The sequence below is a fragment of the Macrobrachium nipponense genome, chromosome 47, assembly GCF_015104395.2.
Source record: "Macrobrachium nipponense isolate FS-2020 chromosome 47, ASM1510439v2, whole genome shotgun sequence".
Classification (NCBI taxonomy): domain Eukaryota; kingdom Metazoa; phylum Arthropoda; class Malacostraca; order Decapoda; family Palaemonidae; genus Macrobrachium; species Macrobrachium nipponense.
Genome location: NC_087222.1, coordinates 24,541,130 through 24,561,194, shown reverse-complemented (window position 1 = coordinate 24,561,194; position 20,065 = coordinate 24,541,130). Strand labels below are relative to the sequence as shown.

The following is a 20,065-nucleotide window of genomic DNA, read 5'->3' as shown; positions in this document are numbered from 1 at the left end:
AGGAGAAGTCTTCCTCGAAGGAAAGCTTCAATGGTGAACAGAATACTAAGACGATAGTTCCAGCCAAACTGGATATTCCGCCCGTCCGTTCTTCTCTATTCCAGGTTGGTCGCCTACTGTGAGATAGTCTTCTTTCCGCAGGCAGTCTTTCTTCCTAATGCTAGAAATTCTAGGAATTCGAGCATAGGGCGAGGTTCCCGATTATCGTGTAACATATCGGGGATTCTCGTCTCGCTCACTTTGGACCGTGGTCTCGCCTAAGTGTTTGGAGATCGTAAGAAACTCTAACACTCTGAATGCGCTAGAAATTCCGTAGAATTCTAAGCAGTCTGCGAAACCCCCACCGAATTCGTCAAACGATATCGGCTGGTGGTCCTCTCGATTCCCGTAGAAATCGAGAATGGGGCAGGATCCCTCCTCAACGACCGGGGCTTACGTCAGGTAGGACCCGAAGGTACCCCCCTGGTAGCGCAGTCCCCAACGTGGATCCTACAGAGAAATCTCTGTAGGATCCTTCCCCTTTCCCTCGTAGCCGTAAGGAGAGAGGGAATGGGGGAGGAATTGGATACTCGCTCGCCTTCCTTCCCAGTGGAACTAGCAGTTGGAGAAGAGTAGGAGCAGCCATCGCCTTGCGGCGATGGCCTACTCAGAGTCTGGGGAAAACTAATCGTCGGAGGAAAAAAAAGAAAAACGTTTTCCCGAGGAGGGTTACGAACTCTCACTGTAGGTAAGGGTCTGCCGCCACTGTGAACGTCGTCTGGGGTGGGGCTGATCGACACCTGACAGGAGAGAGCCGATACCGTCCTCCGACTCATTCCAGTCCTCGTCGAGGTCGAAACCTCTCAGGAGGGAACGAAGGAGTATTTAAATACGGTGTCCGAAGACACGTAGAAACGCCGCTGTCGCAGTAGAGGAGGTGGAAGTAGCTTGATCGACCGGCCAGAACTGAGAGAGCCTTCTTGTCCGGAGACGAGAGACTCTGGTTCAAGACAGAATCGGCAAGCTCCGATCGCGGCATACCCACCGTCGGTTTGGGTTCCCTCTCGGCCCCAAAACGACTCGAGCAGAGACATGGGCTCTGCTGGTGGGAGCGGCGATCCTTCCCCCCGGTCGTTGTGCTGACGAATCAGTGCAATAACCTGGGTAAAGTTACTCTGAATCTCGCAAGTTACAGCGTCTTGAGGAGTAGGACCGTCCAGTCCCTCCAACAAGAGCAGCTCCCAGGACCCTCCTCCTTCAGAAGAAGGACCAGCAACAGATCCCTGACGGTTGCCTCCAATCACTTGCGCGTACGTCCTGGTTTGGTCCTAAGACCAACCTGGCACGTGCGGCGTCGTGACGGGATCGTGAGCGGCGCATCTCTCAACGCTCACTCCTATATACCTCGCTCTTCCTGGCGTATGCCGAGGAAGTTGAAGGTACCGGAGAGACAGAACTGACGCTCCCCCCTCTCCCCCTGACGGTCGCCTCCAATCACTTGCGCGTACGTCCTGGTTGGTCCTAAGACCATACGTGGCACGTGCGGCGTCGTGACGGGATCGTGAGCGGCGCACCTCTCACGATCACTCCTAGCTACCTCGCTCTTCCCGTGTAGTCCGAGGAAGTTGAAGGTAGTGGAGAGACAGACCTGACTCCCCCCCGCTCGCTGGCGTGGGGGCTGCAGCCGATCACCAACCCGCGGTGGGGGATCGATCTGCAGGCCTGGCCGTGCCGCTCACCTGTGGCGATCGGCTCGACTGAGCGTCGCCCCGGTCCGGTCCCCGTGCGTCAGAACGAGCTGCTGCTGGTCACCGTATCCGCCCGGTCCCTGTGGGAGCGGCGGTCAGGTGACCTGCAGAGCTCGCTTTCGCCGTGAGACCGGTGGAGCGTCCTCGCGGCACGTCAAACCGCTGGCTGGTACCGTCGGTCGATGGGGACCGGGGTGGGGGACCTCTTCCCAGCCTCAACCCGTGGCCGGTCAGAGACCGTCACGTCCATCCGAGGTACCGGCTGGTCGCTGCGAGAGCGGCCGCTGGCCTGGCAAAAGAGAGTCACCTGAGCGGCTCTCGACAGTCTTCTGCTCCGTGCCTCGGTCATGACGCTGAGCGAACTCAGACGTCTTAACTTTGGCTGCACGGTCACCCGAAGGAGATCGTACACTCGGAACTTCTCGCGGACGAGAAACCGAGCCCGGTACCTGGCTTAGCAGCAGAGCTGCCAAGACCAGGCGAGGGTGTACCAGCGGTAGCCAGCAACACCCTTGGTCCCCGTCTTCTTCTTCTTCTCAGAAGGGAGACGGGCCCCATTGTCCCGAAGGAACAGGAGGACCAGCAGAAGAACCCCCCCGTCACACCGGAATGTGACGAGCCCTTCGAAGTTCCCGAAGGAGTCTTCTTAGGGGGAATAACAAAACCCGGTTACCAGCTGGTCGCTGCGAGAGCGACCGCTGGCCTGGCGAGAGTCACCTGAGCGGTTCTCGCCAGCCTTCTGCTCCGTGCCGTGGTCTTGGCCCGCCGAGCGAACTCTGGCGCCGAAACTTTGGCTGCACGGTCTCCCGAGGGAGAGCGTACACTCGGGATCTCCCGCGAACGAGAGACCGAGCCGGAACCTGGCGTAGCGGCATCGCCGCTAGCACCAGGCGAGGAAGTACCAGAGCTAACCGATACTCCTCTGGTCCCCAGTCTATCTTTCCTTACAAGGAAGGGGAGACGGGCCCCGCTCCCGAAGGAGCAGGAGGACCAGCAGAAGGACCCCCCGTCCCACCGAGGTGGGACGGGCCCTTAGAAGTTCCCGAAGGAGACTTCTTAGGGGGAGGCAGCCTTCGTTCTTCTTCGGCTTATGGGCCTTAGAAGTCGAAGGGGGAATAGAGGAGAGGCAAGCAACCAGACGAAGATGACACCTTCCTCTTCTTCGTCAGCTCACGCAGGACAGTCGTCAGGTCCTCCATCCAGGCCGGAGTCGGGCCTATTGCCGAAGCAACACGGCCCCGACTGCACCTGTCCGGAAGGACCTTGGACCTGGGGAAGACACACCATGGGCAGGACCAGCATGGACAGGGCGGCAGGAACCAGGAGCGACAGGAACAGCAACCAGCTCAGGAGCGGCAGGAACAGCGGCAGCGGTAAAACACAGAAGGGACAGCCAAGCCAGTAGCGGGAACCACATCAGCGACAGGTACGGCAGGCCCAGCCATCGCCTCGTAGAATCATCGGCAGCCAGCGTGGTACTGGCGGCCGGTCCAGGGGCGAGCTGCTGGAACAGCGGAAGTCTGGGGCAGGCAACACGAAGAAAACACAGGCGGCGGCGGCATACCCCTCCTCGGTACGGCGGCGACCGGCCCTAGAAGCGGCAGACGGCGTCACCGACACAGCATGGGGTAGTGTAGACAGCGGGGGGAAGCAGCATAAGCGGCCGTGAAGGTTGTAGTGGAGACCACTCCAAGGTCACCGCCCCAGACCTCGCTAGACTCTGCAGCAGATCGTGGATGCTAGGCACGCCCTGCAGCCGCAGTGGTCCATACCTGTCCAAGGTCGTCTCCCAGGCTGTAGCACCTGCGGTTAGCACAGACAGATTAGTAAGAGGGGTTCCTCACGCACGGGGGGGGAGACATGCCCCACCCCGAACGGAAGGAAAAGGAACCCCAAAAACAAAATACGAGGAAGCTGAGCGGGGGGCAGGAAAGAAGACGAAGAATCGGATACCAAGGGAGTCGCGGGAGAGCTTTCCGACGACTTCCTGGCAGACCTTCGCTTCCCCTACCCCCGCACAGCATGAAAAGTAATATGAAAATGAAACAGAATACTGCACTTGCGATTCACTTCATAGAACTTAAAGAGGGAAAAAATCAATTCCCGGTAAGAGCGGAAACTTGATCCATAATAATATGATGCTATCATAAATATATATGAAAATGAACAATACTGCACTTGCTATTTTCACTTTCACAGCAATAAAACGTAAGGATTAATTCCCGGGTAAAGAGCGGAAATTGATCCAAAATTAAATTTGATGCAATTAATAAATGAAAATGAAAGAAACTGCATTGCGAATCCACTTTCATTGCATTCTATTCATACAAAATAAGAGGCTCTTGCCGAGCGCAATCAAGCTCTCGGCAACGAACGCACAGGGCAAAAAAATAATGAAAAAGAGTACTTACATCTTTCAATTACACACTTCGCCCAAAACAAAAATACATGACTCGCGCGAGTGCGCCGCCCTCGGCACCCGAGACATAATTTCAAGGGTTCAATTTCAGAAAAGAGGCTGAAATCGCCGTCTCTACGCGATTGCTCCATGTTGATTCATAATTAAGTAATGAAAATGAAAACAGTGTACTTACAGTTTCATTTTCAAGTCAAAACCAAACCATTATTAGAAAACAACAATATAAACAAAGCATACGACGATGAAGCGGGCAGAGAGCGATGACGAACACGTCCTTCACACCCGCGCGGCCGAAAGCAAAAGTGATTCTTCACCTCTCGCGCGCGGGCGTGCGCGCACGATCGGACAAGCAGTTAACTACCGTTCTCCCTTGTTCGAAGCTTTACGACCGTCCCAGCTGCCGTAGTTACCTTCCTATTGTTAAAGGACCGAGGGTTTGTATTACGTATCGGAAACAACTGGATAGTTTCAAAACACAATGAGGGACCCACAATAGCTGACTCTACTGAAAAACAGAAAAGAAAGCAAGAAATCTAATTGCTTTCCACACAACCAACTTTTCTGTAAAGCTGTTACAGCATATAATCATGGCCATCAAAAATAGAGATATCTTTCGGTGGTCTCGGGATGATGCCGTGTGATCAGCGGCCAATGAGACTTCAACTACGGCCTGGTGGTGGCTAAGTTTAACCTTAAAGAAAATAAAAACTAGTGAGGCTAGAGGGCTGCAATTTGTTACGTTTGATGCTTGGAGGGTGGATGATCAATGTGTAGTACTACCAACTTGCAGTCCTCTAGCCTCAGTAGTTTTTAGGATCTGAGGGCAGACAAAAAAAAAATGTGGATGGATAGACTAAACTGGCACAATAGTTTTCTGTCAACTCTGCCAGGTAACTAGCAAAATTCCTGATACCTTCCACTTCCGAACTAGTGCCGGGTACCCAGTATTTTCTATTTGATGTATAAATAATCTCATTTAGTTTGCAAAGCAGACTAACGTTTGTAGCAGGATGATGAGTTGGGAGAGAAGGGGCACAGGGACATAGCTCTACAAAGTTCTCAGCTTTTGAGTCTCAGACTTTTTGACCCAATATAAAATTAGATCTTATAGTCACAAGCTCATTCTATGCCACAATGTGAACAAAGGGCCTTACATACTTCTAAGTATTTCTCTATATTTTTTATGTAAATTTAACACCAATAATGGCTAATTGGTGAGCATTTTGACATCCATGCACTAAATATATCCATCTTGGTGTAGAGTCCACTAGGAAAGAAAACCAGATGTCTGTAACTCGTTAAGGTTCAAGGAAAACAAGTACTGACAGAAAGGGCTATAAAAAGCTGGTCTGGTTGGTTAAAATCTTGAAGGAAAATGTACAATATTTTGATGGATAACCCTGGCCTTTACTCAAACGTTTACAGATGCGAGGAAGGGATTATAGATCTGAAACGTATTCCAGAGGACGTTTATTCAAGAAATGTGACGGTTATACTTACAAGGTTTCAGAAGTTATTAAGAGTCTGATAAAACATTATGATACACTGATAACAGAAGCGGCTCTGAAATCTCCTGGACGTTTGTCTTGGAGGGCTAAAAGGATTTGGACTCGACCTTAAAGATAGTCAGGGAACTGCAACGCAGGAAGAGTCCCTTAGTCTGGCCGCAGAGGTAAAGAGATGAGATTTACTGATTTCTGCAAACACTAGAAATGGAAATGTGCAGATGTGATGCCATTGTAAGCGACAAACTTTAATTATCCATCATCACAGTCTATTTAAGATGTAATAAGTGAACTTCCTACATGGATACAAGCAGAGTAAGTTACATTTTGATAATGAATCCTACATTGTAAATGGCTCCTCCTTCCCAACATTAGTTTCCTGTATCATTAAGATCCACTTCAAAAGTTGAACACTATTGCTGGCCTTGTAACAACTTTAGCAACTGTTTTACAGTGGACTGCGACTCAAATTTCTGGTAAAACTTTTTTCTTTTTCCCTCGCCATTCTGTGAAGGACAGGTACACTGCATGACATTACTTTGACCGTTTTCATAATCAACTGCACCGTGAAGATGAATCTTCAAGCTAGACTTGAGAAGAAGGTAATTCACCATCATCAACAAAGACTTCTATTGCTAATACTTCCGTTGATAATAATACAAAATCACTGAACTCAAACCAAATTGAAGTCAAGATGAGGGGGTTCCTTTTCACCCGCATACATTCACTGCAAGCACACCTCTATTTCATGAAAATCCAGCCAAATCTCTCACCTCTATCATCACTCAAACTTATTGGCCCTCGGACGAGCCACTGCTCCGAAAACGAGTTGCATTCGAGCGAGGTTGTGTTACCTTAGTTATCAACTGTCCAAGCAAGCATTTAATAAAAGCTGAAAGGGAGTGGAAGCAGGGTGGACGTTAACAAACAGAAGCCACGGAAACGGAATATACACAAAAGGAAAATGAAGCGAGACAACTAAAGACTATATATATATATATACTCTCATGACAAGTTTTAGCCACGCTTGACGTCCTGAAAGCCATAACAGTCGGTTAATGTTCTGTTTTTTTTTTCCTTCCGGTCATTCTGATAAAGCTGCATGCCCAGGCATTCTTGAAGAAAAATCAAAGATTAATCAAATGGAACCACAAAAGGGGGGTGAGGGGTGACAACTTGGTCAAACATCTAGGGTACATAACTTAGCCTAACGAGGTTAATAAGAACAAAGAGGTTTGACGGTAAAAAAAGGGGGCGAATTTACGAAAACAAATCACTCGGTCGGAACTAAAATTGGCTATGAAAAATCTTCAAAATATTGAAAATGAATTTTTTAAAACCACGAAACCATATATACTCTCGGGGGGAAATGCTGCCTTGCGTGAGCTTGTCCAAAGAACTGGCTAACTCCATTCGTGCTTTCTCCTTCGAAACACAGTCTTCCAAAATCGCTTCTTGGACACAGACTAGCCTTGCATCAAGCCCAATTAAACTCATCACCTTCCACGTCACACCCGTTGAACTCTCGTCTCCTCGGACCGCTTAAACTCAATTTAACCTAAAACTTAAATGCTACACAAAATCTTAATGGCTACAAACATATCATCACACATGAGAAGGAATTTGCGAGGGAAGGTACAAAAGAAAGGTTTCAAAGAGAGGCTCTATGGAAGGGAAAAGAGGTTTCTCCGATTTTTCCACTTCATAACTGCTGTAAATACAGAAGATCATTAGTGTGGGTCTTAAAGTGTAACACCAGCCTACAGAAATCAACCTTAAATGAAACGTAAGATTACGTAGACCAAAGGAAAAGGTAAAATTAGTAAATACAAAAGTTCCCTTTGAGGAAAACAAAGACAGGGTTCCAGTGGAGGCGGAATAGGAGCCTAGACGTCTTCACAAGTCCTCCGTGAACCTAAATGACTATTTCATTGAGACTGAACTGAGTTGTCACAGAAGTCACCTGCAAAGATTTAGGCTCCCGAAAAAAGGGTTACTACAGCAATCATTCGTTTCACAATTACTGATACACAGATTCGAGGCAAAATATGTCACTATATCATTTTCCCTACAACCAAAGTGGACCGGGAAGGATTCTATGTTCGCTCATTCCTTGTTAAGGAGGCAAAAAGTCATACTCATAACCACTTTTATGTCCCCTTTGAGGGTTTAGACATGATAGGAAGCATCTCCTTCTTTACCTATTCCCTTTAGTCACGATTATCTGGGTCTCCATATAGTAGGTCTTTCTAAGAATACCTGTTATTATGATATCTACTGATTCAAGGCCACATATCATTAGACTAAATAGTCATTAATATTAGGACAATTCAATAAAATCAGGCCTCTATACAACCCTCACAACTAATTCATTACAGATGTTTTAAGAGCTCTACAGCTGTTAATACACATGACTAGTGTGCAAAGATGTCTGCAGGTGTAAATCTGAGAGTTCATTTAAAGATTATGATATCTACAGGTTTTAACATGCTAGTTTTGTTCTCAAATTTTGATATGCCGAGATACAACGTTCAAGAATTGTATTGTCTAGAGCTGTTGATGGACAAATTTCATTCGAGAATACAAAATCAGTGGGTGTTCATGCATACGTTTCAATAAAATACTTGAACATTCGAGACTCCAGTTAAGTAAATTTCTTCATCACCAAACTCTTGGTCCAAAAACATCGCTTGTAAACAAACGCGCCTTGCCAAAGACATCAAACACATCAATGAAAGACATACTACATAGCATTAGGAAGAAAAGCTATTGCCAACCACCAATCACTCTAGCAACACAGCACACAGACAAGATTATATTTCCATTCTTGAAAAGAGACATTCTCATCACAATTTATATAAAGGCATTGTCAATTTGCAGTGCCACAGAACACCGATGATGACATTCTTAAAATGCAGGATTACAAGAGAGGGGAACATACAGGTCTTTGTCATGGGAATGCGGGGAGAGGGACGTTACATAAAATGTAGGCCGATGCAACGGTCACCATTCTGACATAACACATAAATACCAAGACAGACAAAATGATTGCTGAGGGAATCATATAAGAAATTTGAAGCCGTTCAAGTTGAATTTTAAGAATATTTTAAAAACACATACACTGAAAAGTATTCGTGCATTGTAGCAATAGATGTAAGGCTATAATGAGAAAACCAAACAGCACAAAAAAAGTCTTGGAATGAAGAAAATGCCCAAATCACATATTGGACAAATGTTTGTCTTATTTTTGCTAGAGGAAAGTTGCTAGGTACTTTCTGAAGAGAACATCTGATGTTTAGGAAAGAAGTACAGTAGATATCAATGTGGTTTTATAACAAGCTGAGGCCTGTCCACGTAACAGCCAATTAGCAGGATTCCTGGTGACAAAAAAAGGAAGTAGAAGAGGAACAAAACAATTTGAGTGGTAGGCAACAGAAACAGGGAAAAAATTGCGCAGCATGACGGGAGAGGGAAGACTGTTTAAGATCTCAACAAATTTATGTTTAACCATCAGTTTACCATGAATTCCCCAGCGAAACCGAGACAAAACTTTTGCCCAAAGTTTGTTTGGGTAACCTAAAGAGAAAACCTCTTCTTTGATTAGAGATAACAAACATGACAAAAGTTTTGCACTTGAACATAAAGAAAAGGAGAGGTTTGGGGCAGGGAATAGAACAAGAAGTGAATATGAGATCTGGTGGAAAAATGTTTGATTAGACCTACATATACGTAGATTCAATAAACACATACAAATGATTAATCCTACATATGTTGTATTTATGCACACACACACACACAATGATAAAGATTACATTTGGAAATATGCTCTACAAAGCATAATGACAGTACGAATGGTCCAACACCGAAATATAATCTAAGACAGACATTCATCTACTGAAACAAACTCATTAGACTTGTTGGAAATAATATGTGGAGATAGAGTGGTACAAAGTAGTATTCAATTTTTTTATCAGCTGTAACAGTAACATGAAAAACCATCGTGAAAACTACGAACAAATCTTAACGCTGAAGATGGAAATACAGTACAACGATACATCAATGGGCTAGTCTACAGAACAGAGAGAGATGGACCCACTTACTTGTATCCTTCTTCCCATAGTCATCTCCAGGTAGAATTCTCGGTACCAGAGCTGGGAGAGATCGCAGCAATACTGAAGGGTCTCTGTCGGTAAAACACACATTCTAGTTTCATTTTATACTTACATTCTTCTGGCACAATTACAGGAAAGGGGGGAAAAGAAGTTTAAACATAAGCTGAGTGAGGACAAACAAGGGGATGTTAAGAATAAATGCAGATGATAATGATCAAATTTATTAATTATGATACGGCTGGCACAAAATGGACTGTTGTAAAGGTATGGAGGGAAGCAGAACTGATGGTAGGTGAAAAGAGAAAGAAGGAAATGTCTGAAAACTGAAATACTGACAGCAATGCAGCTACAGAATCTAGAAGAGAGCAGTATTATCAAACATGGGAGACAACTGGCTATAAATCTTGTGACCCTATCTTTCATTCTTTAACTTTCTCAACTTGAGAAACACTCACCACTAAAATTGATAAGATAGGTCCAGAAGAACGACGTTTTGTGGAACTCGTCAATCTGATACAAATGCTGGCCGTCAAGTTCCTTGCGCAAGGTCTTCTTACCGCCGGATTTGTCCGAGATCAACGACTCCAACATTGTCCTAACCATGTACAGCTGCGTCGAAGAGGGACCTAAGAGAGAGGGACATTTTAAGCACACGTTCTGTAAGAGGAAGTTGGAATGCAAGAAAACTCAACTGAGATATGAACCAGAAGCTCTTAGGTCCTAAGAAGTTCCCATAAGATGGGTAATTTAATCATTTCATCATTCAAAACAAGTTCATACCAAGCTGCCAAAGACTTAGCTTTTTCATCACAAAGGAGACTCACCAACGTTTCTTCGAAGCACCTTAATTTCGAAGCCGTTGTCTGGATCTTTCTTGCCCTTCAGAGCTGGATCGTCCGGGGGCTCTGCGCCCTTAATCCAGTCTGCGCTCGTCTCTCGTACTGACACCAGTATGCTGCAAATGAGGCAAGAGACTGCTAGAACTCGGATGAACTGCAGATCTAAAAACCCTTCCTTCACACATTAGGAGTAATGATAGTCACTCAAGTTAACTGCATCAATTCACAGGTTTCTGACAACTGCATTTTCATCTCTCACTCCAAAACTGCCTATATTTTACAGAACACTCATCTATTCTTAGTTTCTCCCCTACGGAAATATTTATGAACAGCCACAACTGAGCCTTTAGTTTAGTTTGCTTATATCCCTCACATTACCCAGCATTTTAACAAACCACTCAAGTTAAGTATATCTTAGTTTTATGACCACTGAGCTGATCAATAGCTCTCCTAGGGCTGGCCCGAAGTATTAGATATTTTTACGTGGCTATGAACCAATTGGTCACCTAGCAACGGGACCTACAGCTCATTGTGGGATCTGAACCACACTTTATCGAGGAATGAATTTCTATCATCAGAGATAAATTCCTCTGATTCCGCGTTGGCAGAGCCGGGAATCGAACTTTGGACCAGCCGAGCGCAAAAACCACTCGTCCAGCGAGGAACTTTAACAAACCAATAATTCACCATATTTAAGGATCCCCTCATTAACTCTGGCAGCCTTGCGGCACTGAGCAATCTCTTCCGACAACATTTAATCTATGGAAATCAGTAACCTTAGGTTAGCGATTTTCTGACAACACTCACAGCGTTACATCATCCAAGATAAAAATCTGTGGGCAGTGGCCTGTCAATCTCATTAACATCTACAATTGAAACTTAACATTCAAGCAAAGATGCTATGCAGTCATAAACTTTTAGTAAGTGAGATCTCTGGGGTCTGTGGTAGGCTTGTTCCATATGAAAAGGGTCCAGCTTCTGAATAGTATTGTATTTAATAATAATAATAATAATATACCATATATATATCATGCGACTTTTGAAGCCCTAATTTTGGAGCTAATTTTAAGGGGATCGCATCTTACCCGAGAAATATAAAATTCGAGTATGTAATAATCATATTAGTACGTATTGTATAATAAAATACAAACATAATGGATATGCATCTTTTCCATGGATATCTTAAAATGTTATGTTTTACTTCACTGCATCCAATAATATTATATGTATTTCATATTACTAGTTGTTTGTATTATAAAATACAAAAATAACAATCATGTTTTGGTTTGAAAATCTGCTGAGGGCGATTGCGAGTAAGTTTGTTTTGCTGTGTTGAACTCAAATCAGAGCGACTTTCTTTCTTCTAGTTAGCACAAATTAATCTCAAGAGACTTTATTTATATGAGACAAGGTTATTTTACGTTACACAAAGTGTTTTCAAGTGGAAATATCACTTAAAAACGTATTGTTTATGAACAAAATTTAGTTATTTTTTCTTTAGATGGTGCTGAGGGCATGTTTATTGCGTAAACAAAAATCAACAGATTCCATTCAATATTTTCACTTTATCTTATCAGAATACTACGAGCTTTACGTTATCTTTTATTGTAGTGAAAACAGTAATATGTGTTCTTTTCATGTCCAATAGTTTTGATTAAAACACATTTCTCTCATTTTGTTTAGAGTCAAGTTTGAAGGCACTATACCGAAGTTTGCAAGTTTCATCCATATAGTACTATTATTGTACATTGGCAACAAAGATACAACTCCAGTTACTTACGCCATCAAACATAACCATAAATAAAATTGAGAGAAAATCCTTTTAATCTTTTAAAAACTTCAGGTCTTGAAAGAACACATTTTACTGTTGTTTTCACGCCAATAAAAGGTAAGTAATGTAACGGTAAAGGTTCGTACTACGATGAAATAAAGTGAAAATAGCTAACGGAATCACGTAATATTTTACACAATAAACATGCCCACAACGCAATCTGTCAACAAAAAGAAATAAAACTTTAGCTCACGAGACGTATTTAATTCATATTTCGACTTTAAAACACTTAGTAAAATGACAAATTACCTTGTCTTACATAAGTAAAGTATCTAGATATTTTATGCTAACTAGAAGACAGGCAATTCGCTCCAAATTGAGTTAAATATGGAGAAATAAACTCGTACTCCCCTTCAGGTGATTTCTAATCCAAAACACTGACAGCTTTGTTAGTATTTTATGATATAATAATATGAGAATACATACAATATTATTGGGTACTGTAATGTATAACTTTTTAAAAGAATCACAGAAAAGATACATATTCATTTGTGTTTTTATTTCGTAAATATACTAGCCGTCAGCAGCCTGACATCGCTCAATTAGGTATGCCGATGTCAGTCCGAATTTGATTCCCGCTTCGTGTCCATTTTCTTTTTCTACTGATATGTCATAGTCAGAATGCATTGAACCTCCAAAATTGGCTTATATTAATATATTACTAAATTATATCGCATACATATATAGTATACAGTATGCTGAAGGCTAGGCTACTGTGTTCGTATACATATGATATATGTACCACGAAATCATCATCATCATATACGCGAGGCTAACTTGTTTAATGCTATTCAATTTCTCTTTGTACTGAATTATCATAAGCCAATGTGCATTGAACCTAGAGAATTAGCTGTAATTAATAATTACTATGCCATATATGTATAAAGTATGCCGTGTAGGGTATACTAGGTTACCTTATATGTAAAGATGGTACTGATTACCCTAGTGTAGGCTTACGGAAAATTAACACAGGCCGACTTACGTCCTAATCGATTTGTGACTGGTTGGTCATAACCAACTGCGGTAGTAAGTCTACTACTACCTGTAATGTAAAATTGTATCAGTCCTATTCTCCTTATCGTCATTTATACCATAACTATGGTAATTTTTTTACTATCGTACGATGGTTGAAATGCAAGCAAAAAGGCTGTTGTCGGATTGGTTGTTCATAGCAAATCAGCTGTTTCTGGCTGTATGCGTTTTCCAAACAAGTATATCATTACTACCGATACTTTTGGCATTCTCTTTTACTTTTTTAAACTTAACTAGAAGAAGGTATAGATTAAGAGATAGAGGAAAAGGGGTTAGCCTACCTAAAAAATGGAATAGATAACAAGAAGGAAGAAGTTAGCTCATTGTTATTTGGTCTCGTAAATTTAACTCGCATGATACGTAAGATACATGATAAAATAATTTTTTAAGGGTGAAAATTTGGGGGTTGCATGATATGCAAGATCGCGTGTTATGTGAGTATATACGGTACTTGCTGTATACAGTGTGTGTTTGTGTGTGCGTATACAAAGAGGCACGGCAAGGCAGATACATACGTCCTAAGCAGTTCCTTCTTGTTCTTGATGGCCTTTCTAAGAGGATCCCGAAGAATGAGCTGCACAAAATCCTGCATCTCCTGGTATATGTTGCGCCTTATAGAGTCCAGGAAGACCGTCTCCATCCTTGCCATCAAGACTTGCAGACCCTTAATCATGGCGATGACTTCAATAAGGGCGAATTTCTCCTCGTCCGTATAGTTGTAACGCGTGGCCTGGAATTCGTAACCGATTTTAGAACCAGAAACAAAAAATGGATAAATTATAGTCAAACCAAAATGAAGTATGAACATGCCGTACATTTTCGACGTTGTTGCTCTTTCCAGATTTGATTCAGAAACTTTCGACCTGAGTTGGGCTATAAGGCAGAGGTGGCAGAAACGTTCCCATTTTTTCCTTATATACAGTAGGTCAAAAAGGTTAAACAGCTTGACACTACAGTGGACACCCCCTATTCGCATTCTCCGGATTCGCGGACTCACATTCACTGATTTCTCTCTGGAACATTTCCCCGCATTATTTGCGGAAAATTCGCCTATTCGCGATATTTTTCTATGAGAAATATCCACAAATTCCTGGTTTTTTTTTTATCAATTTCATCATAAAATGCACTTTTTGTGATAAAACTATTAGAAAAACCATGTATAAACATTTTTAGTAGGTTTTTCTCAAGTTTTAACTAACAAAATAGGAGGTTTTAAGCATTTTTATAGGGGTTCCAACTATTCACGGGGTCCGGTACGCATCCCCCACGAATATGGGGGGACCACTGTACTGTTCTGGGTTTCTAACACTGAAGACATAAAATGAGCAACCAAAATGAATTTGATTAGTAGAAAAAACTGTTTTGATAACACGGTAGGATAAGGATGGTTTAGCCTCTAAATGAATTATACAAATGCTCTATATATACCATAGACTCACTGATGAAAATAAATGATACAATTTAATAAAAACAATTGCAGTTGGCCCCTCAAAGATTGACAATTTAGTCGGCCTTACCTTGGAATGGTCTCTTTCTTCAGGAGAGCTTGTGTGAGGTGATAGGCAGGAATTTGTGACTGGATTAAAGAACCCCGAATTGAAGGATTACAAATCAGGAAAAGGTTTGGCAACATAGCTAGCTAATGAAAGTCATGTTGGTATTAAATTGAATATAGAATTTAGGCCAAAAGCCAAGCACTGGGACTTATGAGGTCATTCAGCGCTGAAATGGAAATCAACAGTAAAAGGTTTGAAGGTGCAACTGGAAGAAAACCTCACAGTTGTGCTATGAATTAATTGTTAGGAGAGGGAGGAAAGTAAGATGGAAGAGAATATGAAAGGCGGTAGAGTACAAAGAACGAAAGGAGTTGCAGCTAGGGGCAGAAGGCACGCTGCAAAGAACCTTAAGTAATGCCTACAGTACACTTCATGAAACACACTGACGGCAACCTATGAGGTAGCATTTTAGTTTGACTGGAGATGTTTTTGAAGTTAATCAATTGTCGCATACAACATCCGAACTCACCCTCTCATATTCCTCTGCATCAGCGGGACACTGGTTGTTGGAATGGTGGTCTGTCGGATGCAACAGCTTCCACGAATAGAGCTCTGTCACGACGCTCGTCCACTCACTCAGGAGCTGCAAACCGCGGAGAGCTAAATCGGCTATGTCTTTATTCTCAGAATCAGTGCGGGCCGTCTCTTTGTACGTTGTTATAACCTGTGAAGAGGAAATGATTAGAATCATGCTGAAAATGGCAATTCTCTTAACCTGTGGTCTGTTTTGACTTGTTCCTTAAATGTATAATTATTATACAATATGGTATTCCTACTATCCAGCCACACATCCATTTTTATCAAAACATTCATCTGTACAACAGAGTACAACAGCACCTACTGGCTCTACTGCTAAGTCCATTCACTTACTGTACAACTTAAGCTTATAACATAAACAAACACCCGACCATACAAACCTCATTGCTGTATCTCGCCAAATCCGAAATGTATTTAATATGCTCTTCTCTGATCCGAGGTAAGTGGCACCTGGTCTGCTTAGGGCTAATGGAGTCGCGCTGCACAATGGCCACATCTTTCGCATCGAAGTTCTTGCTCCTCTTGATATAGTTGAAAGGTGCGATTTGCATGTCACCAAAGAGCGGGACTACCTCTAAGTTCTGTAGGAAACAAAAGAAATTATCAGTGACGAATGAACAAAGATTAACCGTTTCTTAAGCAAGATTACAAGCACAATATAGCTGGTTGTTCTAAATAAATTTACAAAGAAATCTCTCGACTTCTCACTTTGAATATTTTGTCGATCTTGTCGATCTTAATCTTCTTCTTCTGGTCCAGTTTGTTGATGTTGCAGATCTCAGAGTCAATCAAGAAGAGCCCGAATCCCATTACCTTCACCAACATCTGTTTCTCCTTGGGCGTGAGGTACATCCGATTCTCGAACATGTGCACGCTGATATTGACCACGTCACCTACAATGTTGTTGAAATAAATTAGCCGTTGTCGATGTTTTAGTTTTTCCAGATACATAGCATTTCTTTGTGATTATCCTGCATGTTGATCAAACCACATGTATAAGCCAGCCAAGAAGACAGGGCATAAGTTATTATTATCTTGAATAGACTTATTAGCATCTTGAATAGACTTCTAAAAACCTTTCCCCACAACTGGTTAACAGCGATTCTTTCGATAAACGGAAACTTGAGGAACTAATAAACCGAAAATCTAAAATGCGAGCAACCATAATACTCAAAATTTGAAGCAAATACATAACCATGATGATTATTTAATGACTGGATTACTCTAATTGGGAATATGACATCATGTGTGCTCTATGCAATCATCAAAATTGCAAGAAATTGTTAAGGCTTAAAGGCTACTTACAAAGGAGGTCTTCGTATGATGGTATTGCCGTCAACTTCTCCTTCAGGTTGTCGCGGATCTTGTTCTGCGTTGCCAGGAACATGGAGAGGTTCTGCGACTCCTGTAAGGACTGCGTGTCGCTCATCACCTTCAGAAATTGAGCAGCTCTGAGGGGTGAAGTCAAACATTAAAACATACTAACAAAGACACAGATTGTTACTTTGGCTTATAAATACCAACAACATACTAGGTATACTCTCAGTTCCCAACTTCAAATAATTCGCAAGTGATGAATTATGCTTGAATAGTTGATACCACATGACAGCGTCCTATTTAATTCGTTTTTTTTTTTTAGTTTATCGATAACCTTATTATTTTGCCAATAAAACTGGAACTCCAGCCTTGAATCTGCAGTGTATTTTGACAATAAAAACTGGAACTCCAGTCTTATGCCTCCAGTGCCAGAGGTCTTCCAACCCTGTACACTGTGAAACTCCTGGATGCCTTTCAGGCAGTTGATGTAAATATAGCCCACAAACTTATCAGATTTCTCATTAATAAGCTGCTTAATTATGGCAACTTTTTGCAAGGCTCTTGGGAGGCTATGTATTTTTCACAAGAAATCTCATAAACTAGGCCCTATATAAGGCTATTAATACATAACAGGGTTTTCGTTACTCATCAACATTGTCCCAGCTGTAGCTTCTCTGGCTGAATTCTGTTCTTTTTTCAAGAGCAAAGGCCACTGGGGTATATAAACGTAGAGCTCCATTTTAGGTCAAACTTGAAGAAGACAGGAAAAGAAAAGACTGCAAGTTTCTGCAGTCAACATGGCAAGGTATAGCCAGATGATTTGCCAATTTACCTGTTCTATTTTTATTGCAGCATGTTTGATATATGGAAACATTGTTATAATCAGGATGCATTATAACTGAAGTTTGTTCGGTAAAAACAACAAATATGTTATAATGAGAATGCTGAATAGTGAAACTTAACTACTTTAGTAACCATAATTATTCCCCAGTCATAATAAGAACACTCAGAAACTTAGACTAAATATGAATAAAAGTGAACTTTCAAGACGACAAACCACCTCACTTTGTGAATGCTATAATCTACCATGCTATGTCATTATGCAAAACCCAGAAACTTCAAAAGACTACCACACTGGATCTAAGCTAAAGTTACGATCAGTAAACGTCAGTGTCTCAAAAACGTTCAGTATGATTAACTAATATAGATGCAAACTTGCTGTAAATTAGATTTGATACTGGAGAAACATTCGATCAGTCAACCATACATACAGTTAATGGCGACAACATTCGAACAACAGGATTAGCCTAGAGATAATTCCTAAAAAAAAAAAAAAAAAAAAAAAAAAAAAAAAAAAAAAAAAAAAAAAAAAATCAGCTGCGATTGTTAGAATTCCTAAGAACCAGTGCAAAATCATTGCTCAAACTGTCCCAGGTATTGTGCCAATCACTCCTACAACTAGCGAATGTAACAGATACTTAAATGGTCCGACGATTTCGTGGCGCCTGAGATCGTAGGCTGAAAAACAGGTTGGAAATTTCCATGACAAGCAGACTATAAAGTGATGGAATCAGTTATTGCAGTACTGGATAAAGATTAGCTAGACCTGAAACAGAACACATTCTTCATTTCTGCCACTCCAACAACACAAATCCTGCCACATCTTCATCAATACATCATTCTCAAAATCCTCCTACTCTCTCCTTTACAAACAAACTTCGTATCATACACCATTTGCATCAACACATCAAAGCCAATTTGTGATAACAAACTAACACCAAAATGCCCCTTACCGTCTGTATGTGGAGTAATCGTTTTTCACGCTGGATTTCATGTTCTTCAGTTCATCCAGGACGGCAAACATGTTGATAAATTTTCCGAGCGTCAAAAGATACGCTTCTGACACGAAGTCCTTCCTCTTCTCCTGGTGGCAAAGACGTTTCACTTGGTTGCAGAAGACGTCAATTGCTTTGCGCTGCAAATAAAGTCTCATATGAGTTTGTTGTTTCATGATTGCAGACATAGTCTGTTAAACAAAAGCCACACCATAGCAGAATATCCAAGGATTTTTCTGGCTTAATCTGTAAATATCATCACTGACTCTAACTAGTAATTGCAACACAAAGAGCCTGTGAAATTCCGTCATTAGTGTCCTTCCTTCAAAGTAGGTCTGAGTCTTTCAACTCTTCTGGTGCCCACAGGAATCCAGCTAACACCCTCACATATTATTCGCCCAGGGTTTTGCAAAGGACATATAAAACCCTGTACATACTTGCTTGTTCTCGTACTTTTCCCCAAGATTAATTTTGCTTTTAACCTGATTTCTAACATTAGAGCTTCAACATTTATCAATATAAAACAATATAGGCTATACTGTATTTACAAAAATGCTCACCTGGAAGTTCATGAATTTTGTAAGTTTCTTCACCTCGTCCGAGAGGACCTTCACAGTCTTCTCATAAATCTCGACACGGTTTGGCTGCTCATTAGATTTAGGTTGGGGAATTGCGCGGGAACAGCAGCGCCATGTGTACAGCATTACAGCATGCTGTTCTCCTTCTTCCAAGAGTTTGTTCTGTTAGGAAATTCATAAATCAATTAGGTATATGAGGCAATTAAACAAGGAAATGCAATGCAAAATCATAGAAATTAGACCATGAACATGGACATATATGGTAGGGAACAATAAAATTTATGAAAGAACTAGGAAACATGATGCAAAATCATTGTAATGAGTACGAACAAAGAAATACACTGTAAGAATAAATTTTTCTACCATTACTAAATGTGGGAAGCAAAGTTTCCTGAACATGGAATTTATAGTTTGACAAAATAAAAATTAAGAAGTATATCCAGCAGATGTCTTAAGAGGCACTAAGCAAAGCAGAACCAACCAACAATAAAACTACGATAACTAACAAAAAAAACTTACTAGTTCCGCATGTGTTGCGGCTTCTTCCATGTATTTTGCCACTCCAGTAACATAGGCCATCCGATCCTCAAAGTTGGTGTCAAAATTGGCCATGTAAACGACAGAGCAAGCCTGGGCCTCAATGACCGGCTGCTGGTCAGGGAGTGGTAAATCATCCAGGACGTCAACATTGCTGAGGGCGTCCGAGATTGTTACGCGTTCAGCTGCCATCCTGACTCTGAAAAATAACAAAATTATTTAACATCAACCATTGGGGTA

At 42.0% G+C, this 20,065-nt stretch overlaps 1 protein-coding gene across 1 annotated transcript in view; it reads right to left on the bottom strand.

Annotated features, from left to right (window-relative positions):
• Positions 1-20,065, bottom strand: part of LOC135204769 (cytoplasmic FMR1-interacting protein-like) — a 46,422-nt gene that overhangs the window by 24,901 nt on the left and 1,456 nt on the right. The window contains exons 2-12 of the mRNA XM_064234937.1: positions 19,808-20,024; positions 19,271-19,450; positions 18,669-18,850; positions 16,864-17,009; positions 16,267-16,451; positions 15,939-16,139; positions 15,491-15,685; positions 13,981-14,195; positions 10,588-10,718; positions 10,219-10,389; positions 9,752-9,834 (exon numbers count right to left, since the gene is read on the bottom strand). Coding sequence (XP_064091007.1) covers positions 9,752-9,834; positions 10,219-10,389; positions 10,588-10,718; positions 13,981-14,195; positions 15,491-15,685; positions 15,939-16,139; positions 16,267-16,451; positions 16,864-17,009; positions 18,669-18,850; positions 19,271-19,450; positions 19,808-20,017 — 1,899 coding nt within the window. The 5' untranslated portion in view covers positions 20,018-20,024. The remainder of the gene's footprint in view (positions 1-9,751; positions 9,835-10,218; positions 10,390-10,587; positions 10,719-13,980; positions 14,196-15,490; positions 15,686-15,938; positions 16,140-16,266; positions 16,452-16,863; positions 17,010-18,668; positions 18,851-19,270; positions 19,451-19,807; positions 20,025-20,065) is intronic.